This window comes from Triturus cristatus, chromosome 9, assembly GCF_964204655.1.
Source record: "Triturus cristatus chromosome 9, aTriCri1.1, whole genome shotgun sequence".
NCBI lineage: Eukaryota > Metazoa > Chordata > Amphibia > Caudata > Salamandridae > Triturus > Triturus cristatus.
Window position 1 is genome coordinate 133,492,144 of NC_140592.1, and position 24,609 is coordinate 133,516,752.

The 24,609-nt window shown below is 41.3% G+C and overlaps 1 protein-coding gene across 5 annotated transcripts in view; it reads right to left on the bottom strand.

Moving 5' to 3' along the window:
• LOC146797516 (inter-alpha-trypsin inhibitor heavy chain H4-like) overlaps positions 1 to 24,609 on the bottom strand; it is a 598,346-nt gene that overhangs the window by 59,714 nt on the left and 514,023 nt on the right. For 4 of the 5 annotated variants that reach the window (XM_085624535.1, XM_085624533.1, XM_085624532.1 and 1 more), the window contains 3 exons: positions 20,161 to 20,193; positions 13,282 to 13,392; positions 6,823 to 7,003 (listed from right to left, as the gene is read on the bottom strand). In XM_085624535.1, coding sequence (XP_085480661.1) covers positions 6,823 to 7,003; positions 13,282 to 13,392; positions 20,161 to 20,193 — 325 coding nt within the window. The remainder of the gene's footprint in view (positions 1 to 6,822; positions 7,004 to 13,281; positions 13,393 to 20,160; positions 20,194 to 24,609) is intronic. The other variant, XM_085624534.1, reaches the window with a different exon arrangement.

A 24,609-nucleotide genomic window follows, 5' to 3' on the forward strand; every position in this document is an offset into this window, starting at 1 on the left:
CAAATTCCGCCCACCCCTAATCAGAGCCCTGGGACGCCGCCGATAAGGTAAGGTTACTCTTAACAATTGTTATTCTAATGTATTTAAGGCGGGTGGGAGGCGGGAAGGAGGCAGGCGGGAGGCAGGATGTGCTTAAGGGAACTATGAGGAGAGTGCGGATATTGGTTTTCATCTCTGTGCCTCTCCGCGTAGGTCCCTTACCCACATTACGCCCACCCTTAATCCTGTCCCTGCAGTGCCTGGCCTGCCCCCATGTATGCCCCTCCATGGGGATGACCCCGGTCCTTAAAAGTGCAGGCAAGCAAGGTGTGAAAGTTGTCACTCTATTTCACTCCTTGGCATTTGGATATGGACTGGCCATTGGCCTTTTGTTTGAACGGACGTTTAACTTTTAATATGCTGAATAAAGCTTTTTTTTCATCCCTGTGAACTTGATTTAGCTGTACATTATGTTGATGGTGTTTAACATGCCCTTGCACCTGTAGTGCTTGGTTTCCAATGTTGAATACTGATGTGTTGCTGTGAGGTACTCCATGTGGTCCATGAGATATGTACCCTATTCTGGTGGGTATCATGTCATCCTTTGCAGCTACCTGGGTGTGTCATGATCAACTATTTATGGACATCTCTGTGAACATTTCATTTGCATGGTCACATCTCTGGCTTGCACCCATGCACATATGATGTGCTTCCCATTGTCCAATTTGTCAATTTCACAGACTTTGTGCGCATCACCACTGGACCTACAGGTGTGGGCATCATTGGTATAGGAGCAACTGGGTCCTCTGTGCAACTTGTTAGACATATGTTTTGAGTATGTGCAGATGACTTAGGGGAGACTCACGTACCCAGGCTGTTGTGACCAGAGCCTTCATTGTGTGGTAACTTATGGCTGACTGACCAAGTGTTCTGCTGACATGACTGAGACGTGCTCTGAATATGTTTGGCACAGCTGGGCTTCCACAGGAGTTGGGTCCCCTCAAGTAAGTGTGTTGTCCCATGACATAGCCTGGGCCCATGGTGTGTGTTGTATGAGCATGTGTGTGTATCCACATCCCTGTTCATACACAGGCAGTGTTCCCTTGATATGTTCCTGGTTGTTGATGCTTACTGAGTGGTACTGGGTTCATCCCACTACTTTGCCATGGGCTACCAGATGTGTGGGTGCATGACACACTACTGTTAGTTGGTGTATCATCATTGGGATTTGTCAGTTCTGAGTGGTGATGATGTTGTCAGACACAGATGGAGCACAATCAGGGTTCCCCAAGGTACTTGTTTATTTGCAAAATCATGTAGTTTTCCCGAGGTGGTACCTTTCAGTGATTGAGACATGTGTATGCGTGTGTGACTGCTCCCACTTGTCAGGTTCATGGCTGCAATGTTGGCAGGTGTCAGCATGTGTGCCTTGTGGTTCTCCTTGGCTTCTGCATTGTCCAGGGACTGTGGAAGGTTTTCTGAAGGTTACGTGAGCTTTGACGTCATGGCGATGTACCGCATACTGTGCAGTATGTCTGTTATTCCCCAGGGCTGTAAACTGTCCTTGTATGATGATTATGTGCACCTTAGTTCCTCCCAAAATTCCTGTGTTTGTCATGGGTGCATGTGCAATGTCACCTGTCCATGTGGGCTTCACAGATGCACAGTGTTGCAGTTCAGGGTGTGTGGTGTTGAGGGTGGACTGATGTAAATGTTTGCATGGATGGTCCCCTAGCTCCCGTTTGTCCATGGATGAGGGGCCATGCTGAGTGAATTGTGTTTGTGAATGTGTGATGTACGTTTGTGGAACAGAACACATGTCTGGGTTTCCCAGTTTGTACGACATCTGCCTTTGTCATCACAGTGGAGGTGTCATGCATGTTTGGGTCACCCCAATGTCCGGTCCCTGGGGGTAGTGCTGTTGTGTGTCAGTCTCTTGCTGTGTTAGTTTGTGTTCATTCCAGCTTGTGTCACATGTGTCTGTTGTGCTCCCTCTCATCTCACAATGCCTGGTTGCCCACTAAGGGTGTCCCAATGCTGGTTTACTTTTGTATGGCGCTGTGTCCACATCTGTGTCACTGTGGTTCAACCCCCCTCATGTGTTGTGTAGTTGCCTGGGGATACTGAGACACACACACACACATGTTGTGTCAGATGTACAAGGTGAGGTTGCCTGTTTGTGATTGTGCATCTGCACCAGTGCATTGGTATTGCTGTTGTGGGGCATTGTTTGGATGCTGTTTCTGTGATTTTCCCTGCTGTCCCTGTGAGTCATATCACATCATTGTGCACATTCATCCTGGTTGTTAGGTGCCATTGCTGGCATGGAATGTGAGTTTGTGAGCTGACACCTACAGTCTACACAGGTTGTTTTGATCAGTGTGTCTATTTTCGAGATGTGTGTATGCTTTGTGATGGTCACTTATACTCTTGTGTCATTGTACACTGTATGCATTGTCAGCCCCCATGTGTGGTGTCTGTCTGCACATGGCCGAGGGTGTGTTATGTCTTCACAGCACTGTTAGCCACACCACATCTCTGTGGGAATAGGACACAACCACTACTTTGTACCAGAAGTGGTTAATGTGTTGGGAGCAGGGATCATACATACTGTTTGTTATTTACAGCTTTGACGTGATGACACTTACCTTTTGGTCACTGTGATGAGGGGGGGGTTTAGACGCCATCACCACAATGCTCAACATCTGCTGCAGTTTGGAACCCCACACGTAACTTTTGTTCTACACAGTGAGGGGGTGTTCTTTATACATTGACACAGTGCTATGGTGATGCTTGCCTTGTGTAGGGCACACTCATTTGTTGGTCACACATGTGCTGTTCGTTACATTGTATGTTTGAAGTCATAATCACTGTTGTGGGCATTTGTCACAGACTACACACTCTTGTCATGATGTTAGGGGGATGTATTTTGCTTACATACCTAATATTGGAGTATGATGTATGTGTGGTGCTTCACTCATCCTATGAATGGGGGTGGCAGGGGTGATGGGCCCCAGGTCCCCTATGAGTAGGGGTGGCAGTAGTGATGGGCAACAGGTCCCCTATGGCTGGGGATGGCAGTTGTGATGGGCACCAGGTCCCCTATGAGTGGGGGTGGCAGTAGTGATGGGCAACATATGCCCTATGGCTGGGTGTGGCAGGGGTGCTGGACAACATAAGCCCTATGAGTGGGGGTGGCAGTAGTGATGGGCACCAGGTCCCCTATGAGTAGGGGTGGCAGTAGTGATGGGCAACAGGTCCCCTATGGCTGGAGGTGGCAGAGGTGATGGGCAACATAAGCCCTATGAGTGGGGGTGGCAGTAGTGATGGACACCAGGTCCCCTATGGGTAGGGGTGGCAGGGGTGATGGGCAACATAAGCCCTATAAGTGGGGGTGGCAGTAGTGATGGGCAACAGGTCCCCTATGAGTGGGGGTGGCAGCAGTGATGGGCACCAGGTCCTCTATGGGTGGGGGTGGCCGTAGTGATGGGCAACATATGCCCTATGGCTGGGGGTGGCAGGGGTGATGGGCAACATAAACCCTATGAGTGGGAGTGGCAGTAGTGATGGGCAATAGGTTCCCTATGGCCGGGGGTGGTAGTAGTGATGGGCACCAGGTCCCCTATGAGTGGGGGTGGCAGTAGTGATGGGCAACAGGTCCCCTATGGGTGGGGGTGGCAGGGGTGATGGGCAACATAAGCCCTATGAGTGGGGGTGGCAGTAGTGATGGGCAACAGGTCCCCTATGGCTGGGGGTGGCAGTAATGATGGGCACCAGGTCCCCTATGAGTGGGGGTGGCAGTAGTGATGGGCAACAGGTCCCCTATGGGTGGGGGTGGCAGTAGTGATGGGCAACATATGCCCTATGGCTGGGGGTGGCAGGGTTGATGGGCAACATAAGCCCTATGAGTGGGGGTGGCAGTAGTGATGGGCAACAGGTCCCCTATGGCTGGGGGTGGCAGTAGTGATGGGCACTAGGTCCCCTATGAGTGGGGGTGGCAGTAGTGATGGGCAACATATGCCCTATGGCTGGGGGTGGCAGGGGTGATGGGCAACATAAGCCCTATGAGTGGGGGTGGCAGTAGTGATGGGCAACAGGTCCCCTATGGCTGGGGGTGGCAGTAGTGATGGGCACCAGGTCCCCTATGAGTGGGGGTGGCAGTAGTGATGGGCAACATATGCCCTATGGCTGGGGGTGGCAGGGTTGATGGGCAACATAAGCCCTATGAGTGGGGGTGGCAGTAGTGATGGACAACAGGTCCCCTATGGCTGGGGTTGGCAGTAGTGATGGGCACCAGGTCCCCTATGAGTGGGGGTGGCAGTAGTGATGGGCAACATATGCCCTATGGCTGGGGGTGGCAGGGGTGATGGGCAACATAAGCCCTATTAGTGGGGGTGGCAGTAGTGATGGGCAACAGGTCCCCTATGGCTGGGGGTGGCAGTAGTGATGGGCACCAGGTCCCCTATGAGTGAGGGTGGCAGTAGTGATGGGCAACAGGTCCTCTATTGCTGGGGGTGGCAGTAGTGATTGTCACCAGGTCCCCTATAAGTGGGGGTGGCAGTAGTGATGGGCAACAGGTCCCCTATGGGTGGGGGTGGCAGGGGTGATGAGCAACAGGTCCCCTATGGGTGGGGGTGGCAGTAGTGCTGGGGAACATAAGCCCTATGGGTGGGGGTGGTAGTGGTGCTGGCCATACAACCCCTATGGTGGGCTGTTGTTAGTGGCCAGGATGTGGATCCCCTGTGTGTGTGTGCCATTTTGCGGGTACGTGTTGTTTGTTTGTGTGGTAGGTGTCTGACTTACTGCCTGCACCGTCTGCGTCAGTTCCTGATCCGGTCATAGATGTAGAGTACTGGTGTGACCTGTGCGATGGGATTCATGATGTGTTCCTGTCGTACACGCTGCTTGTTGCTCCATCTCGTACCCGCTGCAAGCTGGTCCGTCTCGTTGCTGTGTATTGAGTTGTGGCACAAATCGTATCTGATATGCTTGTTTTCCGGATGCTGTGACGTCCCGTACGTGGTGACCCGTCGGCACGTAGGAAGTACACATCGTACTTGTCAGGCTGGAAACTGCTATGGATACTGCTTCCGTGCGACTCGGTTCAGCGTTAGGAGTTACGGCTCGGACGGAGAATGGAGCTTGACTCACAACCTATGTGTCGGTCAGGTTTTTAGCAGTGATGCACATCGTACTTCCTCTGCAGGACGGACCGGCTATGGGTACATGTCGGTCGCACGGTAAGGCTACGGACAGCTCTAGGAGAGCTGTCCTACCTGGGATCGGAGTCGACCCCAAAGTGTACAGGAAAATACTACAGCAAAACTGTGTAATGTTACTCTTGTGAAACAGTCACTGTATTTCAAAAAGTATAGAAAGTGGAACAAGGCAGTGAAATACAATTCTCTGCATGTGTACCTAGTTTAAACAGTCATAGATTTCATGCAAAGTAACACTTGTAGGCATTCCCAGGAGTGTGTCCGAGGAGTGATTAGAGAAATCCTATATAAATGTGGTGAACACCCAGTCACCAGTAACTCACATGCATTTGCAAAGACATTTCTGTCAATATCTTCACACATAGATTACAGTAGAAAATGCTGGAAGGTACAGCAATGAACCCTATTTTAACAATGGGAAGAGAGAAGAGTAAACATGTTAGGGAAATAGTATAGGAGTAATATATATGTAAAGTTAATTTAAAACATATTAAATTCCCAAAGCTGAAAATTGGTATATTTGAATCAATATCTGTAGAATATGAAATTAGAGGCCTAGAAAAACAGACACACATGTGTCATTTTCGTAAACCCATAGAATTACAAGATAGTGATGGATGGAATAGGGACACTTAGGGCTTGATTACAAGTCTGACTTGTGGTGGTGCAACGGTAGAGGTGTTGCAACTGCCACATTACAACCCTAGTGGTCATCCCACGTTGGGGCCACAGACTCAACCAGGGAACTACTGTTCCCTGGCGGTGGCGTGGTGGTCCAGAGGTATGTATACCAACTTTCATCACCACCACTGATTTCATGGAGGTCTTTCCTCCATGAAAAAAGTGGTGGTGAGGAAAAGTAACCCTTGTGCCTCATTCCTTATGTATGCACACAGGGGAGCACAACATGTGCCCCTATGTGTGCAGGTACCGAAGTCCTAGCACGGCATGGACTTTCAAGTCCATGCCGTTCTGAAAATTCCTTTGCCGTTCCCATTGCGGTGCCTATTTTATAGGCACCACAGTGGGAACGGCAAAGGAAATCCCTGCAAATGACTAAAAAAGTAAATATAGACTGGGAGGTTCTCATGCCGCTTTGGTGCAGACATGCTGACGGAGAGCTGGCGCAACTGCGCCAAAGTCGTAATCGGGCCCGAAGTCAATACAACATACAGTGCTTAATTTATAGAAGAATAAGTGCTGGTGCCCAAAGCGCTGCTCAGACAACAGTGGCGACACCGTTGTGCTGAAATCCCAAGGTTGGTTGTCTCAAATCCACCTCATGCTACCTTAATGAACTACCAGGCACTCATTTCCTATTTATCTCACTCTTGGAGGTTTCTGCCTTCTCGCATTGTCTTTCTCTTTCTACTTCTTTTCCTTTGTGCGTTCTCCCTCTTCAGCTTGCGGAAAATGTCTGATGAGGAAAAGTAACTGTCAGTTCCCAAAAATGAGTGCTTGCTGGGCCCACAGGCAACCATGGGCTCAAATTAAGCATGGAACATACAGATATCTTATGCCAATTGAAAGTCCACTTTATGAGCCATTGCAAATTATATTTCCTCACACTAAAGGTAATGTACATAGTTCACAAAAGGTGAACAATAAAGAATTCATGTCTTACCTGTCTAACTTAATGAATGACCGATTATACCAGTCCATGATGATTTTGCCTTGATGACTCTGTATGGTTAGCCCATCCTTTGACGCACTGAGCGACACATTAAGATCCTTGTATTCAATTTCAAATGACACAAAATAGCTTTGCTGTCCCAGCTTCTCCGTTCGTCCATCCACAAATATCCCTAAACAAAACAGAGGTGTTATGACCCAGCACCATTACAGTTCAGAACAGTGTCTACTGAGCATTACTGGATTATTTACAATTCAGTATGACTAGTCAGGTGGTGGCTTTGTATTGGCCTTTTTCAGATTGTGGTCTTTGCATTTTTCAGTGCAGGACAGAGTCATTCAATGGGTATGAGGTCTAATTAAAATGTAGTTTTAGATAGTTCAATACAACAGATATAGAATACAAAATCTAGAATAAAGAGGATTGACTTGTACCTCTAATAAGGTGATGTATGGGTCAGTAGAGATAAAGAGCAGTGGCTATAGACATTTAGGGGTCTATTAGGATGGCAGGCGGATGGCCGCCGCTGGGCTGGTGGTTGGAACCGCTGGATCGGCGGCGGACATCCGCCCGCGAACGCAACCCTGTAAACCGCCGGTCCCATTAGCATGGCGGTGACGACCGTGGCGGTGAGAATCTCCGCCTGCCACTTTTCCACCGGTACCAGTCGGCACGCATGCCTAGCGGGCGGAACTGGACCACTACAATGATACCGGTGCAGGGCCAGGCTCTGCCGGCATGATTATGATGCCGGCGGTAGACAGCCTTTCCGCGGCGGTGGAGCCGCCATGAAAAGGCATGCGGAGAATGTCTCCGGGGGCCCATTGCGGGCCCCCAATGTGTTGAGGGGTGTGGGTGCACTGGGGGTACCCATGGTACCCTCCTACATGTCCCTGTACCAGGTGGCAGGCACTGTGCAGTGCCTGTCATGCAGTGCAGTGACATGCATGACATGCTCCTTTTCACACCGCGGCGGTGCTGCTGGCAGCAGCAACTGCTGCAATGTTAATCATCAGAATCCGACCGCTGCGGTCGAATTTCAACTGTGGAGCATCCTAATTGGACCATCGGTTATGCCGCGGTCCTTGCGGGTGGTCTTTTCCCGCTACCATGGCGGTCAGGGAGATTTTCCGACCGCCATCCCAATAGGCCCCTTAATGTTTAAGCCAGAAATACATACGCTCTAGGACCTATTCCTCTCACCATGCAATAGAAATGTAATCTGGATCTAGGCAATACTGTGTACACACATAAATAAAAATGTAAGTATACGAATGTAGATGATCTAACTACAAATTCAGCTATAGGAATATTGGCAATAAAGCATGTGGGGCAAGGTTGTTTTTATTTCTAAAGAACACATAAGACAGGGTAGTTTACCAGCTGTTGATTCTTTTTGCTACAAGATGCCATCAACATTTGTTATTCCCTGCATTTCACCACCCATTTTATTTGTGTAAGATGACTTTTTGGAGACCTCATCAACTCCGCCATTGGGTCCAACTTTGGTTGTGATTGCCAACTCAAACATGTAGCCAACAGTCGAATTGATTCATGGCAGCAAGTTTTGCACTATATTCAACATTGTTAAAATCAAGAAAGACCAAACAAAATGGTGCAGAGGTCCTTCTAGGAAGTGGTTGTCAAGTGGGTAATGGCTAGATATTCATAGTTTAGATTGGCATTTTCAGTGACAACTTCTTGACCATAATTCCGGCATGCCTATTTAGCATGCTGGAATTTCCCATAACTTTGTTTTTCCTCAGTAGTCCTTTATCTATTGTAGAACCAGCCATTAAGGTTTGTGGAAAACCTTTACAGCCGCTGCAGCAACCTCTAAAATGGAGGATATACTTCCGCAACTGCGGCTGAATTATTAATATTCAGGAAAATGTGTTGATAGAACGTTTGCTATATGAAACTCAAACTGGGCTTTTAGACCATCTTTATTCTAAGCTGTTATCCTGGTTTAGAGCTAAAAGATTTGGTACAATGTGAAGAAATAGACAGCCCTGCCACCATTCATTATAGCTATCCATTTATTTGTTGATTTTTATAGTGGATTCCAAGACCAACTGCATCTAGGTGCTAAAACAGTAATGTTAATACTAAAATGCAGAGTGAATTTTACAATATAGCCACCAGTATTGCAGCTTTCAACAACAAATTATTTTATCTGCACATGGATTGCCAAACCATTTCACATCTTTAATCCCAAGACTAAATACATTTAGCTAGTTGATAATTTACATTTTGTTCAATGGACCACAGGGATGCAAAGAGAAGTCCTATCTACCTGAATGTTAGAAGGAGATTTGATGCTCTAGGAAGCTAGTCAAATCCATATAGACAATAAAATCCCAAAGGCAGGATGTTAAAGCTATGCCATTCACTGGTAAACATTCATCAGATCTTCTCAAATATAACACTTGCAGAGTCCAAACATTGGGTGAATCTATTTATTTAGTTATGTTTATGGTTGCACACACTGTATTTCAGGCCTAAGGAATACACAAAAGTTAGTACTCGATTATTATTACTAATCTGTATGTTAATCAGTGTGCTAATATGTTAATCCGTGTGCTAATGTGTGGCAGCATGCACAGATGAAGAGCCCACATTTTATAATTTTCCAGTATAATCATTAGTTTATGGTAATCAAATGCATTTCTGCCAGGGGCCTAACTGCGAGCAGGTCTTAGCTATTCAAAGTCACTTCTGATATAAAATGCGTTGTTGATTTCAATGTACTTTCACATGTTTCTTTTCATTGCAGGTGCCTGAAAATCTACATTGTTAGGAGAGTAGCTCATTGTTTCGCTTTACAAATGTTAGCTTAGAAAATTATTCGATTTTTTACATGGACATGCAGCTGTGTGTGCCTTTATTCAGTGGTGAGAATAAGGGAAATCTATGTTGTTTGCAGAAGAAGGTGCAACCTGATTGGCTCCTCTATAAGGTGTGGTAGGGAGAAGTTTCAGAAGAATTCCAAGTGATTTAATTGTGTGTTTCTTAGAATAGTTAGCAGATCCTGACCTAACTTCCCTTAGGGAAGACCTTCCCATAACATGCTGGTTGCACCTATACTTGGTTCTTCAGCTTGTCTTTTAAACATTTCTGCATTTTCCCACGAACCTTAATGTGGTTCATTTGAGGCTGACACCTTGCGCTTAGAATTTTCCCTTGTCACTCTTCGATGCTTTATTTAGATTAGGGAAGTTCCTTTATTGAACCAATAAGCCTTCATTCTGCATTCTGTATCTTTTAATGATTTGCACTACCATGTACATAACATATAATTTCATAATTTCAGATTTAACAACTGTTTTGATATATATGCTTATTTGATAAATTGATTTATTGAATGACTACATTTTGTAATTTAGACTAATCTGCTAAAAACCGTAATGGTTTTGAAACCATCCTCTCTGTAGTTCTGGTGGGGTCGAATAGGTTTGCTGTAATTTGAGTTGTGGTGCTGATGTTAGCTCCCACCATACAATTCAGTCGATATCTAAAGGTTCAAATGATCAGTGGCACAACTAACGGTATATCGAATATGTGGCACAACTTCTTTGATGACCACACCAGAGCTTCCAGGTATAGAACGATGCACCAGATTACCTCTAAAAGGGATTTATGAGAAACCTTTGGTAACTTCCCACCAATTCTTTATGACACCATTAATTAGTGGTTTGAGACTCATGTCAGCATCCCAATAAATCAAAGAGTCTTAACACTTTGTTCCTTGTACTATTATTCAATTTTTGCCTTCACCAAGTTCAAGCCACTGGGAACATATCAGCAAGCAATTTAATGATTTGGGGGCATATGTATCAAAGGATTTTGTATTCGCAAACGCTGCAAATCGCAAAAAAAGCAAAAGGAGATGTATGAGGCATTTCATTCTCGCAATCTTAAGGAATCGCTAAATTTGCGATTTCTTAAGTTTGCGTAAGCATTTAAGAAATCGCAAATTGCGATTTCTTAACTGCAATGTAACACGCACCCAAGTTGTGCGATTTCTCCTTAAGAAATCGCAAATTACCACCAACTTCAAGTTGGTGGTAAGTTGCGATTTCTTTGAAATATGCACTTTTTTGCATATTTCAAAGTGCCATGTGGTGCACATACATGCCCTTACGGCATGTATGTGCGCCATATGTGCACACATGCTGATTTCAGGGGTGCATCAGGGTGTCATCATGACACCCTTGCACCTTTGAAAATATTCTCAATTTGCGATTAGCAAATAGCGATTCGCAAATTGAGAAGGACTTCCCATTCATTGCTATGGGCCTCCTGGCCCATAGGAACGAATGGGAAGGTATTCCTTAATTGCGATTTAGCAATTTGCTAATCGCAATTAAGGAATTTTAAGAAATCACAAAATTTGTGCGATTTTTTAAATACATCCCGTTTTGCAATTCTCAAATAGCGATTCTCAAAAAATCGCTATTTGAGAATCGCAAATGGAGATGATACATATGCCCCTAAGTGTTTTTATTCTGATAGTTTTTGAGAACAAACATTGTCAGCGATATCCCACTGGCTGATGAGTATCAATCCATTGCTTTAGAGTGAACAAAACAATATTAAAACCTCTTCCCGTGCCCCCACAAACCAGAGTTTATGCAGTTAATTCCTAGAACCATATAGGTGCTGCCAATGTCAACATAAGTCCTCTACAAATGATGAAGAAGCCCTCTCACTGGATCTGTTGACAATAAGTATTTGTAATATGTCTGCCAGGGCATATCACTTTCAGAAACTGCAGGTTCCATACTGACTCCTGTCATCTTCTAGCTTTACATGGATCTGCTTCATACTCTATTAGCAGATAACACCATCACAATTCACCAATCTGATGATAATACTCAACTCTGCATGGAAAGCTCATCCACTTTAGATATCCAAGACCTCAAACACTGCTGGCACATCATCCAGACATGGATGTCCAGCACCTACCTGAAGCTCAACCCAACCATGACATATTTCCTTTTATTTGCCAAGAACAACAATTAAGGTAAATTACAAACCTGACTCAATGACATGAACCTTGAGGGCTTCAAATATAAACTTTCATTGAATGCATTTAACTTGGATTTACCCTGAACATCAACTTCACCCTCAAGAAACACATTGCCAAAACCCTAAGATGGCCTCATACCAGCCCTCTCTTCTAAAGAAAGTCAAACAGTTTCTTCCAGAAAGCAACTTAATAACTGATGTTCAAGCCCTCATTATCTTGAATCTGGAAATTGAGAGTTTCACACTCCTTGGCCTCGCAGACTCTACATGAGCACACATTCGGAGCAGCTTTTCTCATCCAGGACCGGAAGAAATATGATAAGGTCACCACCACCCTGGTGGAACTCCACTAGCTACCCTTGGCAACCCACACCATCTTCAAAACCAGCTGCACCATTTTAAAGGTCATTGTGACCAGCACCTCACTTATGCTGGAGACAAGTTTGCCATCTCTAGTGGTTCTCAGCCCGTCCACAGCCAGGACACCATCAGAGTGCAGAATAAGAAGCATAAAAAAGCAAAAAGCAAGACAGAAGATCTTTCCTTGTATGTTTCCAGGATCAGGAACATCATCGCAGTATCTATCAGGACCACACCAACACTGCTCCAATTTAGGAAAGAGTTGAAGATTCACCTCTTTAAAAGAACTCTACATCACAATGCATTAACCATCTGCAATCCATTGGATTGTGTAAAAACAATTCAAAGAGTCATATTCCTCTTTCTATGTGTACTGAAGAATGCAGTACACGATGAAAGAGGAAGTAATGAGGAAAAATAAAGAAATTTCTCTTTGCCACAGAGCTGTTGTAAAGGCACACCATTTTGTAGCAAACCCAGGTTTACAAATCTTTGCTCCCACCATGTAGTGCCTACCAACACAATGTAATGCTATGTGCAGCCTTGTGTTGTGTTGTATTTACAACAACTCGCAAAGCCACGAACAGTGACTTCGCACAGCTTGGTAATTGCTCAAATGTAGTTTGCGTCAGGGCTGCACCACAAAACTGATGCAACACCAAAGTAAAAGCATTGTAAACTGGGCACTACTAACTAGGAAATTTGACACATACTTCTTGTACATAAACATGATTAGAATCAGGGATCATGAAAGTGACTTGGAAATGCACACTCTCTATTGAAAATTGATTTATTGAGTAAAGAGATGAAAAAATTGATCAGTTTATCACATGAGTTCCGATATGTACAGACAATGATGCTGCTGATGAACTTGCACTTACAGTGAATAAAAGCCGAATGCAAATGTCTGTGTAGACTTTATTTACCTGAGTGTAGTCCCTACATTTCAATTTGTGTCAAAATAAACCTTGAAATATCAAACGCATCTATTCTACAATAAACAGAAAGTAACAGTACTTCTACATGCTTTTAGGCACACTATAAAAGAAGTCTTCTTACCTGTGTTGGGGTCAGCAACTAAGATCACTGGATCGTCAAGTTCCCCAATAACATTCAGACAAATTAAATCACTTTGGGTTGGAAGCTGCACAATAAAATCTGGATAGTCAACTGTTTGAAAGAAAGTTGAATGTTAGTATTTCATTGCCGATGCATGTTGCAAATACAGGCAAAATCATTTATAACTATACTACCAGTGATGGCTGTCACCCGCATTAGACACATTTATTTAATCTACAGATTACTACGATTGGATAAAAGTTTAATTACTCCGCCAAAATGTATGTCATTATCGAATTTCGCATTATGCAAAATATGTGAAATGTACCATAAATTTCGTATTACTTTTCTTGCTAGAACCAGTTGCCTATCGGTATCTTGTGAGACTTTTTTATGTGAAGTGTTTACTCATGTGACATACTGTCAAACAACATTTCACAATAAATATGTAATTTCTCAACACTGTATGGGAATGTCATGAAATTTCAGCCCAAAAATATGAGATTTCACACGTACATACACATAATTGCTCTCATTTCTGCTGAGGAAAAGATTAAGGGCCAGATGTACAGCACATTTTAACAGTTGCAAACAGCACATTGTGTGTTTTTGACCCATAAAATGCATTTTCTATGTACAAACCCTATTTTGCGTGTCCGTAACCTATTACCGACTCGCAAAATAGGGTTTGCGAGTCGCTATTAGGAAGGTGCGTGGCAAGGGCATCTCTCCTAATAGTGAGTCACAGGGGAATGTACAATTGTTTTGTGACCGGAATGTGGTTGCAAAACAATCACAGTTTACCACCTACTTCAAGTTGGTGGTAGGCCAGTTACAAACGGGAAGGGGTCCGCAGGGGACCCCTTCCCATTTGTAAATGGTAGCAAAACAACATTTTTAACAGTAGGCAGTGGTCCTACGGACCACTCCCTACCCTTTAAAAATGAAACAGAAATGATTCATTTTTTTTTTAAATGCATTCCCATTTTCATATAAGGAAATGGGCTGCATTTCAACAAAATGAAAGTTGCCTTATTAAACAGCAAACACGTACATGTTAGTATATTATCCCCAGTAGGATACCATCCCTGTGCTATTGCCCATTGCCAGTGTGTCACAAATTGCGCCCTGCCTCATGAATATTGATGAGGCAGGTCATTTGCGACCCATTTGGGAATTGCTAATGTGTTTTGGACACATTAGTACATTTCATTTTCCGAGTCTCTAATTGCAAAAAATTACAATTATGGACTCTCTAAATGAAATGTTCATACATCTGACCTCAGATGAGTAAAATATGTTAGACTTGCAAATTATTACATTGACCTCGGAGATGATAAAATCCCTATTATATCAGTCATGAGGAATCGTGCATTTTACAGCTCAAGTTGGCTGCAATTTTCATGAGTCACAGGTTCCTTAATAAAGGTATCTAAAATAATCAAACATTTTACTCAATTCAATTTTCAATTGAGTAGTTCATTTTCTGTTCACAATACCATCTCCTTTTACATCATATTTGGTTGATAGATTATCATTAATGAGTTTAAGAAATGTAATTTCCTTCATCAGGATGATATCCCTATTTTCAATCCATGTAATTCCTTACCCAAAAGCAGCCAAACAAACATTATCTTCTTCCATCTTTATCAATAGGAACACTGAGCAATTGAAAATTAAAGCTACATTCAATTACTGAAAAACATACAATTTGGAATTGAAATTAGATTAATAGAGGAGAATGAAACAAACTGGGTGTTCATTTGTGCCGGCAGGCAGTAATAGCCTTTCTAAACCCTGACAACATGGTCCTGAATGTTTTGTTTGCAAGGTTTGTCATCTCGGCAGCTAGCCTGTTCAGCCAGTAGGGGGTATAAAAAAGTAGTCCGCGGTTAATCTATATTGTATGCTATTTTTGAGTAATTCTACTTTTAAAGAGAAAGTTACTGATAAATAATCAGTTGCACTTTACTGCAAAGTACAAGAAGTACATTTGTTGTTAAAAGACTTGCACCATCACTTTACCCAAAAGGTACCAACTGTATTAATGAAGAGCATCTGAACACTATTTTTGTGTAGTTTTAAGAGAAAGTTTTAAGAGAAAGTTATTCACAAAAATCAGTTGCACCTTACTATAAAGTACAAGAAGTATATTTGTTGTTAAAAGGCTTGCACCAGCACTTTACTGAAACCATATCAACCGTATCAATGAAGAGCATCTGAATGTTTTTAAACATTTAGCCTATACAATGAAATTCATGTTAACCTTCTGGAATTATTACTATTTATTGAAGATGAATGAATTTCTTTTTATTAAACTGTATGTGCTATGTCTGATTATCCGATAAAAAATATTGTAAAGGTTTGTGAAAACAACCATAAACAATAAAGATATTATTACCTTAGATTAATCTTTTAATTGAATAAAATAAGCAATTATATTGGAAAAACGAAATAAGTCTGTTGACTCCTTTGATTGTAATGTTTTTTGATTGAAATATTAACGTTTTTCTTTTTGGTTAAAACCATAATTCGCACCGTGAAAGGATTATGGACATATAGACGATCTTTATATACTTTATGAAATTTAGAGTGCACAAATTAAATCTAATTGATTTTGTAATATATTGCAATCTAAAAACCTGCAAAGGTGCTGATTTGATGTATTAGCTTTACATGATTGACATCCTTTATGAGCTACTAAGAGCTACTAGTGACACTGGTTTTCTTGTTTATTGGCATACGGATCTGTGACTTGGTTTGTCAACCAGAGTAACACTGACAGCTCTGCTGTTCATGCATTCCTACATGGATCACCTCAAATTTCTATTCTCTATAGCGACTGCCATTCCTGGAGTCCCTTAAATCCACATAACCATTACAAAAACGGATTCAATGATATTGCCTGTATAGCGGCATTAGCTGTGGCAATACATATTTAAAAAAACCTTCACCTGTTACAAAATAACTAAGGGACTGATTTAGACCTTGGTGGATGGGATACTCTGTCACAAATATGATGGATATCACATCCTCCTTAATACAAATGCATTATATCCTATGGCACTTGTAACATAGTGAATGGGATATCCGTCACATTTGAGATGGAGTATCCCATCTACCCAGATCTAAACCAGGCCCTAAAGTAACTTCAGACGGATCTCCCTTTTAGCATTTCTCTCCAAACATTTCTAAATGGAAATAACCCAGTAAATCTCTACTTTTGTTGAGACTGATGATCTTCCCCATGCCATGTCCGTGAGCTTTCAACCCCTGCATTGGGACAATGGAACCTCTGTTTTCCATATGGTAATTGGAAAGTACTTAGATCAGTTTGGGAAAGCAGCACTGATTTTACTTAATTTAAGTACTCCCATTGTTTGTCATTTTTGCTCAGGTCTGGTCTCCAAGACAAAGATTTTTCATGTCATACCTTTGCTATTCCGGAAGGCACCTCTCTAAGGGCCTTATTAGGATGCGGTGCTTGGACCAGCCGCCAGCAGTGCAGCGGTCCCACACCTCCAATTAGGATGCGACCGCCACCCTGGCAGTCGCATTCCGCATCATTAACATTGCGGCAGGTGCTGCTGCAGCACCCGTCCCAATGCCAATGACGCATTCTTCCATATCCAGCATCCAACTACAATACATTGCTATCTGTCCAATAACCTGCTTTGTAATAATTCCAATGGTTCCCAAATCTTTTGGAACTTGCTGAAACAGCAACCACTGGAATCCTTCAAATGTCTTGAATTCCAATGCATCTCATTCCCCCCCTTGATAAATACTATGCTGCTACAGTAATCTTATGATTCAAATAAAATAAACTCTATTCCTTTTGCCAACTGTGGTTTATGCACCATACTGCAGACTCACGGAAAATCTTCAGCGCTAATAACCCATCCTTAATCCAAACAATTTTTGATGACTCTTCTAATCTAAAAATTTTCCTCCTATTTTTGGGTGATGCAGACTAGCTCTCCATCTCTGTTTATTTACACTTGTCTCTAACATATACTTTATCACTATTTCAAAAATAGCTCAAACATAACACCTCTTACCTCTGCTAAAAATCACATGTTGTCATCATACCACAAAACTCTCCTTAAAACATTTTCTGTTAGTCTGTGAAGTGTCCTGTAATAAGGCAGCCCAGGACACCTGATTTGATGAAGTTAGGAACCCAATTATCATTGCCAAAGCTCTCAAGGATTCCACTTCTCTCTTCAGAGTTTGATTTAATCGCTACCTTCATCATCGTTACTGTGTTTCCAGGAAACTTTATATAAGCCAAGAAAGTATTCACTTGAAAACCCAAAATATTTACTTCCCATCATTGATCTCTTCAAATTGATTATGAAACCTAGATTCCCTAAGAAGGTCCTCACAATAACAAAAAAAAGCCCTAAATCCTACCTGTAGTCTTGAGCCACAATTAAAATATTGTACCAATAAATGGTCTCTCTGAAAAAAGCCATGACTGGGTACAACATCTTTGTAAAACATCAAGGTACTGACAAAACACCAAATGGTAAACACATAACTTGGTTCAATCAGCATCTCCAACTGAACTAAAGATAAGCCTGATTTTTCATCGCCATTGGGACTGTTAAATATGAGTCTTTTAGGTCCAGCTTGCTCTAAAATGTCCCTCAACAGATGAACTCCTCGATGTTGAAGTGTCTGTAAATGAAAACAAACTGTTCACATTGTGCAGATTTATCACCGGTGGCCATTCCTTGACCTTTGTATTGTATAAAAATATAGTAAGCATGTACACTCCCTCTCTCTTACAAGCACACTTTATGGCACCATTACTTTACCTCGATTTCCACCATCTTTCCTTTGTCTTTTGTCAAATACTACTCTTTCAGTTTTCTGATCTGAAATGGCTCTTCCATAAATTCCTCTCTGAAAACCTTTACTGTTTCTTGAACTCATAAATCCAATTTAATCTTATTTGATTCCTTGTAATAGTTCAATTACCCAGCTGATACCATTCTCTAGGAACAACCAATACAATTCTCCATGACCATAAGAGCCAGTTTATGTGTAATTTAAATCACAACAGTAAACAAATGCATCATACCACCATTCTCTTAATAAATCTATATGAACGTCTATCTATTTTTATTCGATCTATTCTATTATATGAACAAATATGAAAAATGACCCTATTAAACATCCTCTTAATAAATCTATATCAACCTCTACTTATTTTAATTTGACCTATTCTGTCATATGAAAACATATGAAACATTGACCCTATTAAATTGAGTAAATTATCCTGCCATTATTGTAGCGAATGCTGTAAATCTTTCCTAGGACCTCTGCCTAATTTAAACAGAAAGGTTACTAACACTGCATCTAAATTTGAAGTTACACGAGCTTTCACATTGGTCACCAGTCTTGACCAGTCTATCCTCACTACTCCTCTGCCCTAAGCACATAAAGGCTTCTAATTCATTCATTAATATAGTATCCTATATCATCGCAGGCCACTATCCAGCAATATGAGGATCCCTAACCCTTGAGGCGCTAAACATCCCTTCTTCCTATGATCAATAAAACCCCTTTCTTTGTAGAGCCTTGAAAACCCTCTTTGAATTTATCAGCATCAAAACCATCATAGTGAACATCTAAAATATATTCACTATTCTTTGTGCCCTTTTTAACAATCAAAAGATCAAACTAATCCTCCTCAACAGGAGACACCTAATCTATTTAAGTGCTGCAAAGGACAACATTCTCCTGAATGCAGTTTTGAACAACATTCTTGTTCTGGGTGCTACATCCTTTCTCCTCTTCTTATCATGTATGGAATTTTAGATTTGTTTTTGCTACAAATGACTCCCGCTTGGGCACCCATTTTATACTCTTTCATCTTCACTACCTCATCATTATCAGAAAGGGACCAGCAACCCTGCCAGAGAGTGCCTCTTTGGTAACCGTGCCTATACTGTCTCCCTCAATGTGTTCTTCATCTCTATTTGAATAAATTTACTTCTCACTTCTTGTTGAACGAGCGTGTTTAATTGGGCCCCCAATGACTCATTCTGCTTTGACATGTTTTCTCCTTAAAATGAAAGAAAATTCAGGCAAGTATAAAATAATCAGCCTTTTATGATAGTCCACACAGCTTAGCAGCTGTCCAACTGTCACTACACGTAATTCCAAATAGTTGCTACACTGTTCCCAAGTTGCACCCATGTTTCATGTAACCTATGCAATAATGTTCAGAAGCTGATATTCCAAAGGCAATTCTGAATTGCAAGACTCAGGCAGCTTGGCTGACATTGGTGAACCTGCTCATTAAAGTAGGTGCCCTGCAGTTCAAGTGAGTTCATGAATTCCCATGGAAGTACCATGTTCACAAATGTTGACCGAAAGCATCCACTGCTTCTCACTGGCCACAAGTCCTATTGTATAACTCCTAGTTTTCTGGGTGAGAGACATCAACATTAAAAAGACTTTGGTACCTGGTCCCGTGTTGGAGCTCACCACTTGTACATCGTGCCTAGTAAATGCCCACAATCAAAGAACAGTGGGAAGTACTCTACTCCACCAGACTACATAGTTAGGGCGAATATCCCTGGGCACCGTTCTATAGTCTGAGACAAACGAAGCAGAATAATTTGGATAAGGGCAATCCTAATTGTGGATCCTTTGTAAGAGGAAGAAGGGACAAATTGTTTACTATGTATGGAATACAAGCAAGGCGGATTTGTCAAGGATATGGACTCATTCTCACATTAATGACAGTGACAACGAGGAAAGTGAATTGTTAATTATTGGTAAGAACACTAATGACGAGATAATATCACATACTGTTTCAAATCAGAAATATAGTGAAAATATGAGTTTGAAATCTGCTCTTACCATTTTTGGTTGATCTTTGTGTAGGTGCAGGAACTGAAAACATTACATTGCATTTAAAGAAAAACAACAGACTTTAGTTTTTGTTGCATTATGGTCATGGAAAAATCTAAGTACATCACTCCAAAATGATAATTTGTATATTTTCTACAATTGGATAGCAATGCAGTTAAAAGGCATCTTTGCAAATGTTACAAAGAATGTGATATGTTTCCAATCCTTCCTGCAATTTTTATTTTGTAAAATATTGGAATGAACACTATTCCTTCTTGGAGTGAACGGTTGCCATTAGTAAAAATATTGGAATGAATACTATTCCCTCTGGGAGTGAACGGTTGCCATTAGTGGATTATATATATTTTTTGTGTGAAGATGCTTTATTGAAGGACTAAGCAAACACATGAAAACAGTAACAAAAATAATAGGATATAATAGAGATTAAACACTAATAGTGCATGTCATATATATTATAAAAAACCATATTTGCAATCCTATATGAATCAATACCAAACTAGTTAATAGTGAATAAAATACATATGCAAAAAGTAAATAATTCAATAAAAAACAGATATAAGAATTAAAAGAAGAGAAAAAAGGAAGATATACTAGAGTATGAAATGCATATATTTAGAGGGCTGATAAAGACAACTTGTAAGTAATCAACTGTAATAAATGTATATACTAATGATAACACATATTGTAAACAGTACCTACTAATACAATATGATTATAAAATGTTATGATGAAAAATACAGAAAATAAATCAAGGGTTTTTGTAACTTATTTCAGCAGCTATATCAATCCATTTGCTACAAAAGCTAGATTTGGTAAAGAATGCTGCTATAGTGAACCACGCCTGTTCTTTCTTAAAGGTTAAGACACTAAGATGTCTTAAGACACTAAGAAGAATGTACACTCTATCTAATCTACGACTAAAACAAACTGCATGACAGCAAACTCTAAAAGTTACATTTACAGCATTTTTCCAATTAGAGGCAAATTGAAGAAATGTCACAGCAAGTAAAGATCTACTAGCTTAGCAGAATGGTGTGAAGTGCCTCAACTAGGGAAATTAATACCTAAAAATATATGAGAGAATAATAAAAGAATATTAACATGAAAATTGATATTAATATGTATTCTAACTTGCCTCCATCTATGGATACATGTCAGCAAGGGTAACAACATATGTTTTAAACCACTATACTGATACATACTATACTGATACACTATACATGACCAACAATTATCTTCTGACAAAGTTTCATTTTCATTAATGATTCAGGTGTTAAAAATAATCTATTTTACACAAAATATAGAGTCTGCGTAGTTTTATAAGCTCTAGATGATTTATATATTTTGTTCCATATTGTATTGCAACAAAGTAAAGGCCAGGCAATGTGTAAATCCTCTTCCAATTTCAATCCAATAGTGGAATTAAGTCTGACATCATCAGGACAAAGATCTTTTTACATTAAAGATGCCTTAGAGTGAGTTTCTAACAAATACATTGTCGTATTCTCATAAAGGCATAGCATGTTCACATTTAGTACCTGTAAAATATACCTAGAAATATTTTAAATAAGTAGATAATATTTCTCTATCTATGAATTTAGGAAATCAAAAAAAGAGATTGAGATACAGAAAAGGGTATTTTCTTTCCATTCATTAATAACTGATGAGTCCATTTAAGGCCTCTGTCTCAAGATTACCAAAATAGGATTTTAGATTTTAGTGTAATAATTTTGTTGTCCCATAAATGAGAATTCATGAAATTAGTTTTCTGCTAATATTAAGGAAACAAAAAGGTGCCAACAGTTTATATGATTGTGAAACAACAGGTATATTAAGCTAGGAGGTTTTGGCTGAAAATGATAGAAACTCCTCAAGAGAGGAAGACAAAATTAACAAGTTCTTTTAGTGACCATAAAGGTTAGAAAAATCTTTGTTAAAAGTCATCTTTATTTAGTTTCAGACATGAGAGGTCTCATCTAGATTTTTTATTACGGCATAAAAAATCAACAAAACAGATTCTCTGTGCTCATTAGTGGACAATGTTGCTTGATCCATAAAACATGTTCACAAAAAGTTCTGAAATGAAGAAATCCTCTGCAGTATAATGTATTGTCTTACATTAATTACAGTAATAACCAATTGTAAATCTAATCAATCATCAGTGTTAAGCTGATTTTACTAAAGTGATTAATATTGTCACGCCAATTTTTATGTCAACTGCTATTTTCAAGGAAAATTCTTCATTGGATGTTCAAATATGAGTATTTGGTCTCATCTGTTACAAATGCACTGTTTTATATTTGACCTTTGACCATGTATCACACTGGTAAAGTGCCTCCAGATCTCCTCTGAGCCTGAATGGGGAACCACACTTGTCTACACTTTGATCAGTCTGTCACAAAATGGCCCTCATTCCAGAGTTACCAGATAAGTCAGGATTACAACAACAGCAGGAAAATGGCACACCCAATGCCCTTCGAACTCCAGACATTTTATCACATTAAAGATGATGATATATTGAGGTGGGGCAGAGGTTACTGTAGGGATTAAGTAAAACTGATCACCAGAGTAGTTCTTTATTTCTCAGGTACATTAGGTACAACTCACAAGCCATGGTATTCACTCACATTACAGATCTACATAGTATTAGTAAATCAGGGTGCAGAAATACCGCTTTCGTGTTCTCAGCCCAGTTGAATGACTGCCTTTGTACAGCAATACATCACTATTAGGAATGAGCAGAATAGCACTCTTGGTGACCTCGCTCAATCTATGTTAAACAGAAAAAATCTTCTATTTTATCTAGGAACATAAATGAACTTACAAAATCACGAAAAGGGTATTAAGTATGTAGGAAGTGGTGACGCTCAGCAAGTGTACGTATAAGGTGTGTAGCTGGATGAGTAAATATGGTGCTAAACAGGAAGGGGAGACCCTTATAACCCCTTAATGTGTGTAGGACTCAACCCTACAACAGAAACAGTAAAAAATGATCCTGTGCACACATATACATTAAAACATATAGATACTGTGGTGGCGAAAACAGGAAAAACTAAAGTCTTCAGTGGTGCTAGATGTTCTTTATTCCTTTTGGAAACGCAACCAGCTGACACGTGTTTCGTCGGGGAAGTAATCCCACAACACTTCAGGGCTGGGAAAGATACAAATATTTGTAATGAATACAAAAACATCTTGAGAAGTCACAGTAACCAGAGAGAACAACCATCTCTGTTACCTGCAGCGTGGTATCACAAATATTCGTGGAAACCCCAACAAAAGAGAATACCATCAAGAAGGTGGTGTGTAGGGGTGAAACTATACAGAAAAATAAGTGAACGTCATCAAAAAGTCCAATGATAGACCGAATCAACCAAAGGTAGAGTGCAAGGTTGAGACATTCTAGAAGGTAAGTACTTATAATCATATGGATCAAGAGATTAATCAAATCAACCATGTGAATGAATTAGGCTTGAAAAGATTGTAGACATGTGTTCTGCTCGATATTCCCGGCCTTCTTGTGAGGAAAGGTGATTGAATGTGACTTCAGTCTCTTACCATTCAAGTCTAAGGGTTAGAGTAGTGAATGGAGCCTATTTACTAGGCACTTCGACATGATCCTGTGCTCTTCCCCATAGATCAGGGCTTGCACACATAGCCTAGGGGATAGATTCGTTAGTATTAGGGATAACCTGTCCTGTAGTGAGGGTATTTCATGGAGCCGTGCTGAATTCAGGCCTGGTAGGCCTCAAACGGGAGAGACTCCATCTTTCTTTCTGCTCCGGCAGCTTGGGATGCTTCTAGGTCAAATGTAATGTTTTAGTTATGAGGTGTTATTCGCTTGGAGAGAACCGGTTCAGGCCGGCCCTTATCGAAGGATTGTATTTTTCTTCATGCCGAAGACACTACATCAGGCCGGCCGGCTGGGAACGTGTCCTTGGTACGGGGAGGTACAAGAATTTGGTGGGCGGCAGGTTACGGGCCGGAATTTTCCATGAGGAAACGCACCTCTATATTAGTGAAAGTCTGAGGCAGTTACATGTTCAGTCCGTAGGCGGCATCTAGCCGTTAGCAGTAAAGCTACTACTTATTCCAGGGAAGACAGACGCCATCTTGGAGGCGGAGAAAAAAACCGAGAGACAGATACTCTCCTAGCAGAATAGCCAGAGAGGAGAGAGTAGCCGATAAGGAAGAGGTCCCAGTGACTCGGAGAAGGGTGAAGGGAACAGCGCATAGTGGTGCAGACGTGTATCCGTGACTGCGGAGGTGTGACTTCCAGGCGAGCCGAGGCACAGACGAGAAGGGAACCTAGATGACCACTGAGTGCAGGCTACACACTACTAAGGTGATGTCGACCCTTTCTTATTAGAGTGCACAACTTAATCTTTCACTTTTCTTTGCAGGCTATGTGTTATATTGTAATGTTATGTGATTTCGTAT